Source organism: Ascaphus truei, chromosome 1 (genome assembly GCF_040206685.1).
Source record: "Ascaphus truei isolate aAscTru1 chromosome 1, aAscTru1.hap1, whole genome shotgun sequence".
In the NCBI taxonomy this organism is placed as follows: domain Eukaryota; kingdom Metazoa; phylum Chordata; class Amphibia; order Anura; family Ascaphidae; genus Ascaphus; species Ascaphus truei.
Genome location: NC_134483.1, coordinates 390,374,825 through 390,389,055, shown reverse-complemented (window position 1 = coordinate 390,389,055; position 14,231 = coordinate 390,374,825). Strand labels below are relative to the sequence as shown.

The following is a 14,231-nucleotide window of genomic DNA, read 5'->3' as shown; positions in this document are numbered from 1 at the left end:
CATTGAATGATTTTATCAATTACAGACATTTAGCATAGAAAAGCTCCTAAGTCTATGGGCCTCATGCAGTAAGCGTTGATAAGGGAAATATGGCCATGTTATAGCCAAAATTGGGTTTGAGATTCAGTAAGCGCCGATAAGTGCTTCATATCGCCAGGTTTCGGAGCCGATAATTTGGTTATGGCCAGTCGCCTGCCGATAAGCCTGTTTTCGACACTGATCGCCACTTTTTTAAATCGGCTGGATTCAACAAAAAAAAACAGCTTATCGGGGCTGATCGGCACTACGAAATTGAGATGTTATGGCCGATTTCTCCCGCCAACTAAAGTTGGCATTTTGGACGGGAGAACGATCGCTAAGGCTGCCGGAACGGCACTTAGAAAAAAAAAATCTTCTGTACATCAATGGAAGTCAATGGAGCGGGGACGTATAACAGTATAGTACTGTTTACGTTTCATTGCTCACAATACAAGGGGGATTTGCATTACAGTGTGGGGGCATTCCCTGCATTGTGTCACAGCTGACGTGTCTTATTTGCATAACATTCGACTTTTACATGTTTTCAGCATTTGCGGGTCACATTACTCATCATGTGATGATGTGGCAAGGGAAAATACTATACTACACTCTTAAAGGAGAACCTCACATCATATCACACATTTTACTCAACTCAGCGACAATTATTTACATGATGTCACACATGTCACACATACACAGTATATTCATCTTCCTTTACATTACACAATGCTTGTAATGTGACACGCATCTTTAAACGTTCATGTACATCTGTATTCTCATGTTTACATATACTTTTGGGTCCTCCCTATTTTCATGACGTCACTTATTGGACGCTCAATCACATTGCATGTTTACATTGTAACCGTTGCATTACAAGCACTTCAACCTAACTTATACACACATGTACAGTAATTCATCATTGGGACACCTTGTAAACTCATTCTATACCAACTATCCTCCTTACACAAATGCATGCATATGCACACGACTATTCATTGTTGCCAACATGTCACAATAACATGGATAATTACACATGTTACACAAAACTTTTCCCACGTCAATCTCAGCCTTTTTGTCTCATTACATGACTGACTCTTGCGTTCACAAGTGTTACATGCATTGCACATGCAACTATTTATTTGCAAGCAATCTTTGTACAAAGCTTCACGTCACATCATTGCCAAATATCATCATTCCCTGCAGAATACACACAACAAATACTTAGAACAACAAGTGCACACAGCTTGCCACAGAAGTACTTTATTATGTTAATGTAACACCTTGCATTTTACTATGTCACCTGACATCATCACATACCTATTTAAAGGACGCACATTACCTGCTCATTCACAGCTACTCATTTCAAAATGTTGCGAATGTTTAGGAGACGCAGGAACATTCTTTTCTATGACATGCTTGATGATCAAGAGAATCATATAGGGCAAGGTAGGGACACACCGAGGGACAGTGACAGTGACGCGGATACGACAGGGACAGGGAGAGGGACAGGCCGAGGGACAGGTAGAGGGACAGGAGATCAGAGGAGAAGACAGAGGAGACAACTTGTGCCTCGTCCGCGTCTGTACAGGGAGAGAACCCTGTTAGATGGGATGAGTGAGGAGGAGATTGTAAGTCGCTATCGTTTGAGTTCAGCAGCAATCTTAGCTCTTTATGAGGAGATAAGGGGGGATTTAGATTTTTTCACAGCCAGAGGTCGTGCAGTCCCTGGGCTTGTTAAAATGCTGTGCTCATTACATTATCTTGCTTCCGCGTCATACCAGACAACTGTGGGCATAGTGGGCGGGGTCTCGCAATCTACATTCTCGCGGGCCTTGACCCAGTTTCTCTATGCACTCAATAGACGCGCTAGGAATTATATTCATTTTCCTACAGAGGCGACAGAGTGGCTGGAAGTCAGGACTGGCTTTTATAATATAGCAGGGATACCATCTGTGCTGGGTGCAATCGATTGCACACATGTTGCTTTGATTGCACCTAGTCAGAGTGAGCATGTGTACCGCAATCGGAAGCACTACCATTCACTCAATGTACAGGTGGTATGTGATGCGACGATGAGGATAATGCATGTGGTACCCAAGTTCCCTGGTTCCAGTCACGATTCCTCTATCCTGAGGAACTCTTCAGTCTTCCATGCGTTCGAAGAGGGACATTTTGAACCTGGTTGGCTGCTGGGTGAGTACACATTTACATGTTCTAACACAAAACACATGTTGATTTAGGAATGTTGGCATTGTACAATTTGATCACTAATGTCAGCTTATGTGTGCTCCATTCATTATAGGTGACTCAGGATACGGAATTAGGCCGTGGCTCTTGACTCCGGTGCTAAACCCTCAAACTGAAGCAGAGGACAGGTACAATGCAGCCCATATATCTACAAGATCTGTTATAGAGAGGACATTTGGCCTACTCAAGACCAGGTTTAGGTGTCTGGACAGAACTGGTGGGGCTCTTCTATACAAGCCTCAAAAAGTGTCTGATATTATCCTTGCCTGTTGCATTTTGCACAATGTTGCACTCAGGCACAATGTACAGTCAGACCTAGCTGAGGCTTTGGTAGACGAGCATCCCACCCATGTAGCTGCTGAAAATGAACAAACAGCCAGTGGTGGCCAGACACGACAGAATCTCATCAATTCATTTTTTTCTTGTAAGTACAAACTCATATGTTCCTAGTACTACTTTTATAGTTTAATTATGTTATATTAACAATAATGTTTCTTTATATAACCTTCTGTTAGGACACAGATGAATATGGGTTGCACACCTTTCTTTTCTCTGCTGTGTGCACAAAGGGATGTGGCACCGGTATGTTATTGTTGCACAGGTTATATAATCCCTCTTCAATTGTACTTTAGTTGTGTGTATGTGAATACAACTTGGGTAACAAAGCAATAATATTTTAGCATTGTGTTATTCCTTATGCTAAGACAAAACACATATTATGCCCATAATCATTCATGCTTCTAGTATGCTTACATACAATGTTATTGGTGCAGTGTAACATGTACATCCATATGATGTGTACACCAGGCTGATTTACATTTTGAATGTCATGAAATATACATGGTGTTGTACATTTAACACCAAATACACACTTTGCTGTGTTGTTTACGGTACTGAAGATGGCATGTCAATGTTTGCAATTTATATATTGTTCCTTTGCATTATAGGTATATCTCCAGTATGACTGATCATGGTATGTATATTTGCTGACATCTCTCATAAGATGTGGCTACCTCAATCTTCCTATAATTATTGGAACTAAAAACCCAACATATTGGTTTAAACACAAATGTAACATACATGTACTTTCTGTATCATGTATATGCATTTAGCTACTCTTGAGCTTTCATGTGCATTGTATTACAAAATGATTACTCACATTTCATCACATTTTATGTATGTTTCCTTATAATTTCCATTAATGTAATATAGAGGTGGTTGGAGAAAAGGGGATAACTGTACTTATTTGTTTACTTACGGGAGCACATTCATCACTAGCATAGACACACTTTTTAAGACAACTGTTTGTGTCTCTATCAATTGGTGTAGGATCCATGTATAACACCGACAAATGATAACACCAGCTTTATTATGGTAGCTTATATCATCATATTGACTATACTATGTATTTCTAAACGATTAATAAACACAGTAAACTATAGTTAGTTAGGTTAATGAAATATACACAGAAACGTACTTCATAACATGATGGTGATGTCATATTCAGAACATCATGCATTGGAGGGGACCATAACATCTGGCCAGTAACATTATTTGCTACAGTCCCAAACCATTTTATCTACATACCCATGTAACAAGAGATTTTAAAAATAAATGGCTACTTGGTTGTAAGTGTCCTTTACATTGGGAGAAGGAGTGGCTCAGTGAGTAAAGACACACACTGGCACTGATAGTTTGAAGCAGGGGAGTCTGGTTCAATTCCCAGTGTGGGCTCCTTGTGACCTTGGCCAAGTCACTTTATCTCCCTGTGCCTCATGCGGCAAAAAAACATTTGTACGTTCCACGGGCCAGGGACCTCAGGCTGAAACATGTGTCTGTAAATCGCTGCGTACAACTAGCAGCCCTATACATGAACATGCTCATATTATTATTATTATTGTTACATAGTTTCGACAGTCATACGTTCCATTACATATTATAATACACAAATGTGTTAGCAGAGTGGGAATGGTTGTTATATATAAAACACACCATGTCATAAAATGTTAGTAGTCATTAAAGAACACTCAATAAAAATTCATGAGGCACTCTTTTGCAACATCATTATGTTAATTAAGTGCTTATGCAATATAGGCATAAGGGTATCACATTTTTAATTGTTTGTTAATAAGCGCTGCAAGCAATATAAAATTAGTTCCATATGTAGTATAGTAGTCGGTGGCTCCTCCTCACAATCATCTCATATAAAGGTAGACTCTTCTGAAATCATACATTGATCCGATTGTATCTTCCCCGACATCTCTGAAATACAGCAAACACATGATGGTCAAAGATGGCACCTTACTAGATATGCATCCGTGACAACGCGTTACGCAGCTCTATATGATTGTGTAGATACACACGTCAGTCACTTATATGTTAGAAGTAAAACTGTTCATCAGTATGTAATGTTTCTTTAAATTTGTAGCAGGCATAACTATGTATAAGAAGTGAACGTTGCCTGTATACTGAAAGATGTGCGCGCACATCTTTGTGTGCGCACGCACTTCACGCTTGGCTCCACTAACTGTTAGCGCATGCGCAAAACAAAGCGTACGTTGTGCGTTCAATACATGTTGAAAATACCAGTAAACATAACATCTTTATTTCAAATACAATGAAGACGAAACTACATTCGTTCTAAACGAGTACATCTGTATTCTTTTTAAACAGACGTGTTTGAACAGAAAGCACGGCCGATAACACAATGCGCAAATGCAATACGTGTGACGTCATGTTAAGCCAGCGTGAAACGCACGCTAACACTCCTCCCACTCAATTAACATTCGGCTAACGCCCAGGGTACGCCTACAAACACTGAGCCGCACGCATCACACACTGCAGTTACCGTTACTATAACAAAACATGACAGCCAATAGGCTTTGAGGCGCGCACGTCGCTTGGGGGCGGGACTTACATCACTAATCCTTTTTAAGGACGCCTTGGCCCATGACAAGGGTCCCACGTCATACGTGGTGGACCCGGTTTTCAATGTTGTAGATGTTGCATGATAACAAAACAGGTATGTGTTAGAGTAATGGTAAAATGTTGCTAATATGTTTAAAGGGATAGGAAAGTACGTATATTTATTCCGTCAGCAATGTGTACTACTCTTTCAGGTCCTACTATATTGTATTAGGAAACAATTTGTTTGTGATCGCTACATGTTATGCAGTCTGCAATGTTACGCTGTATCCACGCATTGAAAGGGAAAATGGTGGTTACAAAAAAAAAAAAAATTTAAACGCAGAGTCAACGCATAACGATTGTTATATTTACCATTCTTCTAGAATTAACTCTTCGCCTGGCTGCAACTGGTCGCTCCAGAAATGCAAGCCATTTTCATCCACGCTTAACCCAACCGCTGAATCCAGTATGGCACATATCTCCTCCAGGATGCGCTCATAGGAATCGCCACTGCTTTCTTCAAATAATTGGTCGGGAGGTAGGTTCATTTCTTCCGGTTCCCATTCCAATGCAATTTCAGCTGAAAGGCTTGGTACATAATCATAGTACTTTTGTTCTTGTACAATGTGGGTTTCAGGAATGGAGGCTGCAGATATTGCAGCACGTATCGATTCAAACGGATCAGTAGTAGCGGATACATTGCTATTGCCATTAGGAATAAATATGCCTTTCACGACAATATAAGTGCCGTCTTTCAGGAGAAATTGTTTTTCCGGGGCAATCTTCCAGAAACCATAGGTGTGTTGTAGCTTATCCTGGTCACGTTCAAAAAAGTCATTACTTGATAAAGTGAATCTTATTGAGGAATTAAAATTCCGTGCATGCTTACGGTCTTGGTAATAAGGATATTTTGCTCGAATGAAATCATCGATTTGGCGTGTGCTTGCTTTCTGTCCGCGACTGTTCAAGATGGCTTCACAGATCATGTACTTATACCCTAAAAGGGGATTAATATTGTTAACGAATTCATCAGCCATGTCTGAGTAGCACAAAAGCTGTGTGCAGGTCTGTGTTATTTGCTCATCAAAATGAATGTGCTGAATGGCTAACAAACTCCTGTTTTTCCTTGTCAAGGTCAACAAAAGTAACTACTTTGACTCCTTATTTCAAACGCCAATTGGATTTGGTTGTCTAATTGGGTTAACAGTTGTGGTTCGTGATATGGGACTGTGGGAGAAACATTTCTCCTTCTTTTATCTCGTTTGTGAAAAACATCCCTAGACTGTGAATGCGTTCACATAGTGTTTTTTTGAAAACTAACAAAGACCAGTGTGTGAAAATATTTCTTAGCCAGGCATATCAGTAAAAACACACCTGCAAAAAGAAATGTTTTTTCCCCGCTTACATTTCTGTGTGTATGTGAAAGTCTGGTTAACTCCCTGTCTGCATGAGTTTAAATACGTGTGTATATATATATATATATATATATATATATATATATATATATATATATATATATATATATATATAAATATATCTCTTATAAAAATATATATATATTTATATATAATATTTTATTTTTTTTTATATTGCAGGAGTACACACAACATTGATGGCATTAAGTATACCTTGTATGAAACCTATTTAAATGGTGAGAAACATGATTGAATTAAGTAATAAACATTTGTTTAAGCACAATACTGTTAGAGTCTCATACTTAGGATATTTCTCAAACATTAGGCCTGTATTATTAAAATAGTGTTTTCACAAGGAAGCATGAAGTGTATTAGTTTGTGTATACCAGTTTATATAGTACTATATATATATATATATATATATATATATATATATATATATATATATATATATATATATATATATATATACACATATATACACATATATACATATATATATACACATATATACATATATATATATACACATATATACATATATATATACACATATATACATATATATATACACATATATACATATATATATACACATATATACATATATATATACACATATATACATATATATATACACATATATACATATATATATACACATATATACATATATATATATACACATATATACATATATATATACACATATATACATATATATATACACATATACATATATATATATACACACACTCACACTCACACTCACACTCACACTCACACTCACTCAGTGTGTGTGTGTGTGTGTGTGTGTGTGTGTGTGTGTGTGTGTGTGTGTGTGTGTGTGTGTATATATATTATTATACATTCTGAGATGTTATAGAAACGAACACACAACTGATTAAAGGACAAAATTACAATGGCCAAGCAAGGCAAAGGTAAGTAATAATTTACACATAATCCTGCTGTACACGTACAAGAAAGATGTTTGCACTTACTTAGGTGTTTTAATAATTGCATGTGACTAATATGCATATGCAATTCTTACATCAATTAACACACCCAAATGCAATGTTTTGCTGCAAAGTCAATGGCAGCTTCTCTAAACTTAGCAACTGGCTCCTGGTGGACCATTACTGAACAGACGATTACAACATAAATATTTATAACACAATTAATTATGAGTGTTAACATTTCCAAAACTTCACGTGTACAAGAACATAGTTGAAAGTTTGGAAACAACACAGTCTTCAGCATACATACAATAGTAATTAGATAATCTGAAGTCAACAAAACAAGGCCAAAGACATATTTTCTGAATTATAACATTTATTTTTTTTGTTCCTTTTGCGAGCGAGTAACAGGCCTGCTTGTTGTCTCTTGAATTTTCCTTTTTCTTTTGCCACCAACTTTAGGCACAACAGAGCCACTTTGAGTGGCCTCTGGCACTTCACGGGCAGGGCTTGTGGCCAGTGACTGTTCACCTACGGGGCTTGTGGCCAGTGACTCACCTACAGGGCTTGTGGCCAGTGACTCACCTACAGGGCTTTTGGGCAGTGATTCACCTACAGGGCTTTTGGGCAGCGATTCACCTACAGGGCTTTTGGGCAGCGATTCACCTACAGGGCTTTTGGGCAGCGACTCACCTACAGGGCTTTTGGGCAGCGATTCACCTACAGGGCTTTTGGGCAGCGACTCACCTACAGGGCTTTTGGGTAGTGACTGTTCACGGACAGGGCTTGTGCCCAGTGACACATGTGAGCAAGTTGGTAGACACTGCACAAGTGATGGTTGGTCTGTTTCATGTGTGTCTTGTTTTGTTTTTGTCGCCTCCTTTGTAGGTGTCTGCTGCTGAATTTGTACAGATGGCAGCGGTAGGATGTCATCAGGAACCTGCACAGCAATGTCTGCTACTTGACCGGTAACATTTGGGCCTGGTGAATGAATATCAGATGAATGTGGTGAAAACTGACCTGCATGAACAGATCCTGGCTGGGAGGTGTTGAATTGTGGTACATTAGTCATTCTCCAGTAATTAGCTTGTGTTTGCTGAACAACTAATGCTTCGAATGAGGTGTTGATTTTTTGCAACTGTTTAGGCACTTCAATGAAGACTCTGTGGAGATGTGCCAATTGTGATACTGTTTCTTCCTGCAGTCCAATCATCCTTTCCAGCACTGTCATCATGTCTGAATGGCGACGATTTTCTGCGTCCACTATTTTTCCCTCTGAAGCTACAATTGCATCGTATGTGGAAGTTGATGGACGATTTGGCGGTACAACAGTTTCTATTGGCACCTCTTCATGGTCACATGATTGTATTTCAGTCTCTTCTGTGGCGTCATCCTCATCATACTCATCATCCTCATCACCATGATGTTCTAAAAAGAAATGTACACATTATTAAATGGCATGTTAATGTATGCTGTGTTACTATGTAATTGTACTGTGTCCTAAGTAACACCTAACATGTTAGCATACGTTTTATAACCTCATTAAAAACTACCTTGACTTACGAATAATGTTTGGACTCAGTATGAAATATGAATGAATGAAAAGTTGCTCTAAACTCAGAAGTCCTACATGATAATTAACATCACTAACACAATACATGTTGCCTTACACTTAATTTTCACTGACACTAAGTAATCCTATTTAAAGAAGATGTGCAAAACAAATAATGCACATGACAACATAACATATAGAAGAGCACATATTATATGGCCAGCAAATGATACACTCACCTTCTAGTAGTGTTGAGCTGGCTGACCCAGGTGAAGACACTTGTTCCATCTCAGGTGACACATGTCCTCCAGGGGCAACTATATATAACAATAACATAAGTTTTACATTTACATGTGTAAATATTGAACAAACACTTATTGTATGTTCTGTATTTATGATTAACTAACAACATCAGTTCCTTAACCGAAAATGTGTGTGAAAGTGAACATAAATAGTTGTAATAACACTGTACATGCCTGTGTACTTAGAATTTTTGAGTTCCCTAACATACAACATACTATGTTTCTGCAGTAATGCGTGAGGATAAATAGATTAAATGAGTACATAAAAATCATATGTTGTGTAGTGATATCAGTATCATAATGTACATAACTATCATGAGATGACCATTCACAATGGTTATCATGAAGGTGGTCATATTGCAAAAAGTGTTGTTTTTGGTAGAGGATATGTGTGGTACATTAATCGAAGATGTGGCACACCTGAATGTGGCTGTGACTCAACAAGACAACACATGCAGTGTGTGATAATGTGTCTTTCATAGTAGTTCAACTATAGATATGAGTGAACTAATGTGTGACGTACGCTTTGATAAGTAATGAGTTGTTGGGGCATTTAGTAGCTAGAGTTAAGCTTTCAAATGAGTGTGATTAACTTCAGTTGTGCTATTCAGGTTGTAAGAAAGGTATTCCCTTCCCCAAAAAGCCTAATCAGCCACACCTTTCAATGACTTGAAACAGGTGCAAATGGTCTGAACTAAGTTGACCGTGAAATGAGGCTGTAATTAGTGTGTGTGCTGAACCCCACCCCCTCTGTTGAAGTGTATGCTGTGATGAGATATTAATTGCAGCTGCTTTAACACAATGGTAGATGAGCTAAGTAGTCATCTGCAGTGTTTAAGTTATGAAAACAATGACATAACATATGATACGTGTGCCTCATTATGCTGTCTGTATATGACATAAAGCAAAAATGGACCTTTTCATAAGCAACTATAGATGTGTTAGTGCCAGTGATGTTTGTAGGCCGTTACATGCAATTTCTTTGATGCATGCTTAAAATAGGCAGTAATGTCATGTTTGTCGGAGTAAAATCAATAAAATACACAATAATATGATACATATTTCTGTTCTGTACCTGTAGCTACTAATAATTTCTGATTAACATGTGTTACACATGTGTACTACCCTGTTGTTCCCCATCTTCGCCCACCATCAATTGCTTCCACTGCAGCTATGCATTTTGGGAATTCACATGTAAATGAGCACGCAATGGCACGTGCTATATTAGTTACTGCTTTTAGTAGGACTACTACATATATGTCTATTTTGAGATATATATATATACAGAATCAGACATATACATATATAGATGCAGGTATGCTTATATTGTGAAGACAGTATAAAAAGCAGTGTAAATATGCAAAATAACTGTAAGCAACGACACGCCTAGTACAGTAATATTTATCACCTGCTGGAAATTGTGACGGATAAATTCCAATGTCACGGTCACCAGCCAAGCCTTCCACGACGACGGTAAGTAATTTTGGCCGAAGCAGCTCCTCCAATGGAGTCAATATGAGACGTTGTGGTGTGGGCCCACCTCCAGTGCCAGTAGCATGCACGCGTTGGTCTTGTATTTTCTTTTTCAATTTGGACCTAATATCATCAAATCTTTTCGACAATGATACTTGTCCCTGACACTATTCCCACAGGCATTGACACCAATGACTATTGTGTCCCACATTTCTTTTTTGCTTGCTGCACTTGTCCGCCCTTGAAAAACATATAAAAGATATGAGGTAAATGAATAATAATATAAGCACCAGTTTCCTACACTGCTAGCTGTTCCAAGAGATATCAAACATGCTGTTTTATGTGTAATATGTGCAGCACATGAGCATTCACTACTAAACCTATACATGTAAGCAAGGTTGCATTCATATTGTATGCAGTTCTGGCAAATTGACCGCCTGTGTTTATTTGTCCTTGTAAGGCATGATAAAAAGCTGTGTTTCCACACTAATGAACATAGAAAGATATTGTGTACCCATATTTGCATATGAACAAAACTCAGATGACCTAGGATCACATGTATTTGAATAATAAATGTAAAGTTACACTTACCTACTAAATGTCCATAGAGACTGTCATAGTGCTCCAGAATGCCAGTGACAAGAGCCCTATTTTCCTGGTCATTGAAGCGAGGATTACGTGGCTTCTCCACACGTTTTTTCCGAGCAGGTTTAGGGTCAGAGCTTGGCTGGTGCTGACTGGACTCTCCTTCTTCCAATGGAAGAGACTCCAAAAGCTGGCCACCAGCAAGCACGCCACCACCAGACACCCCATCAGCAACTGCGCCACCAGCAGCACTCCCAGCACCAGCACTCCCACTCCTAGCACCAGCACTCACACTCCTAGCACCAGCACTCACACTCCTAGCACCAGCACTCACACTCCTAGCACCAGCACTCCCAGCACCAGCACTCCCACTCACAGCAACAGCACTCCCACTCCCAGCACCAGCACTCCCACTCACAGCAACAGCACTCCCACTCCCAACAACAGCACTCCCACTCCCAACAACAGCACTCCCACTCCCAGCAACACCACTCGCAGCACCAGCACTCCCACTCCCAACAACAGCACTCCCACTCCCAGCAACACCACTCGGTGCACCAGCAACATCACTCCCCTGAACAGAACGTTCACTCCGACGCGTACTCCCACGAGTAGCACTCCCACTCCCACCAGCATCACTCTTCCCACGCTTTGCGGGCATACTTCCAGCACTCACAAAAAACAGACAATAAATGTACAGGCAATCACACGACCCACTTCCACATATAAAACAAGACAAAGATGTAAACAAAACAACAAAGGACAAAGCTCACCCAATACACAACAAGTCTCTCAGTCAATATGCAAATGTTCAATCGTCCAGCTCTGTGCGTCTCTCTCTCTCTCTCACTCCCAACAACACAGAGAATGATTAGCAGTACACGTTGCCTTTAAATATGGCGCGCAATTTAAAACATGCTTGTTTCGCCTGATTCAGCAAGATTTGTGATTGTGCAACCTAACAGCACCCCGCCACGCACGCCGATACACCTGTGTGTGATCGGCTCATCATCGTGAGAGTGGGCGGATTTGTTTTCTGGTTGATTTTGAATGTATTCGGCACTTACTGCATACGGAGAGGGAAAAACGCCAATAACATGACTAATCGATAAGCTTGCCGATTTCACATAATCGTCGCTTACTGCATGAGGCCCAATGTCTGTATTTAAATCAAGTGGAACCAAAGTTTTCATTGTATGGATCCACTTGGTTTCAAGTTTGGAGATGGCATTAACGCTGTCTCCTCCCCTCCAGTTTTTGGCTAGTTTATCTATGCCAATACATTTCATACCTGCTGGATTGCCATTGTGCTCCTCACAGATGCGCCTAGATATAGTATGTTGCAAAAAACCTTTTTGTATGTTGGTAATGTGTTTTGCAAAGCGTAACTTTAGTTTCCTGGTTGTTCGCCCTATATATTGTTTTTTACTTGGGCATTGAATTAAGTATACAATATTTGATGAATCACAATTTATGAAATGTTAAATTTCATATATTTTTCCTGTATGAGTTGAAGAAAAGTCGCTAGTTTTTTTGGCATTATGTAAATCAAGTTTGCACATTTTATTTTTTAAACATTTAAAGAAACCCTTGGGTTCCAAAAAGTTTCCAGTAACTGTAATTTTATTTTCATTTGAAGCTTTTAAGCAGCTTGGAGATATAGATTTTTTTTAGTGTATCTGCTTTTGTAAATAATATTTTGGGGACCAATGGTAAATGTGATTGTAAAATGGGATCCTTTAGAACTAATGGCCAGTGTTTTTTAATTACTCTTTTGATTAGTGGAGCTAGTGGATTGTATTGTGTGATAAATGGTGTGTCTATAAACTTCTTAACTTCGTCAGCATTTTGGACTTTATTATATTTTAATAATTCCTTTATGTCAACTGTACTCATTTTAGTGTATGCTTTATCCAAAATAGTTTTTTTATACTTTTTGGTTTCAAATTTCTCAAGCATAATTTTGGCTTGTGCTTCATATACGCTATTATTGGTACAATTGCGTTTGATTCTACGCAACTCTCCTTGAGGAATATTTTCAAGCCAAACATTTAAATGATTACTATCTGCCTCAATATAATTAAGGCAGCTCACTGGTTTGTGATAGGTTTTAGTACAGATGTTACCATTTTCAATATAAATAAGTAAGTCAAGAAACTCAATTTCACTAGTGCTGAATTTGGAAGTATATTAAAAGTGTTGTGATTAATATATTCTAGAAATAATAATAATGTGTCTTTATCACCTTTCCAGATAAAAAATACATCATCCACAAAACGTGTCCATAGTACTAAATTTGCACCGAACTTGTGTGGTGACCATATAAATTGGTTTTCCCACATCCCCATAAACAGGTTCGCATAGCTCGGTGCAAATTTAGTACCCATGGCGGTACCCTTAATTTGTAAAAATAATTCCTCATTAAACCAAAAATAATTGTGAGTTAAAGTGGATTGAATTAAAGATACTAAAAAATCAATATGTGCTTTAGTGTATAAACCCTTTCCCCATATATATATATATATATATATGTATGATGTGATGGGTTCTGGGGTTACAGCTTGCAGGGACACTGTGTTCATCATAAAGCTTTTATACTGCAAGCACCAGAATATCCACTTCCAGCCGGCTCCACTTCCATTTCAATCGGGTTAGCCAATTCACCACTTACAAAATGCGTAGGTGTACTTATGAATATCATAAGGGCTCCCAGGCCAAGGCCCATTCCTTAGCATGTATGTCACAAGGGCACTCTTCAAGGTTAATAATAGCTTCA

The 14,231-nt window shown here is 38.7% G+C and overlaps 2 protein-coding genes across 5 annotated transcripts in view; one reads left to right on the top strand and one right to left on the bottom strand.

The window, feature by feature from the left end:
* Window positions 1-14,231, top strand: part of ANXA10 (annexin A10) — a 95,765-nt gene that overhangs the window by 55,725 nt on the left and 25,809 nt on the right. The window lies entirely within an intron of this gene.
* On the bottom strand, window positions 7,920-14,180 carry LOC142468590 (uncharacterized). The gene is made up of 3 exons (XM_075575120.1): window positions 14,054-14,180; window positions 9,335-9,412; window positions 7,920-8,971 (listed from the first exon to the last, which is right to left on the bottom strand). The coding sequence occupies exons 1-3, from the start codon at window positions 14,178-14,180 to the stop codon at window positions 7,920-7,922; spliced, it is 1,257 nt and encodes a 418-aa protein (XP_075431235.1).

Excerpts from the sequence above, each read along its gene's own strand:
- LOC142468590 (XM_075575120.1), bottom strand. The coding sequence starts at position 14,180 with ATGGGCCTTGGCCTGGGAGCCCTTATGATATTCATAAGTACACCTACG. Across the intron at positions 9,413-14,053 it reads TGGATATTCTGGTGCTTGCA|TTGCCCCTGGAGGACATGTG; the intron begins GTATAAAAGCTT and ends TGTTATATATAG. Across the intron at positions 8,972-9,334 it reads CAGCTCAACACTACTAGAAG|AACATCATGGTGATGAGGAT; the intron begins GTGAGTGTATCA and ends ATTTCTTTTTAG.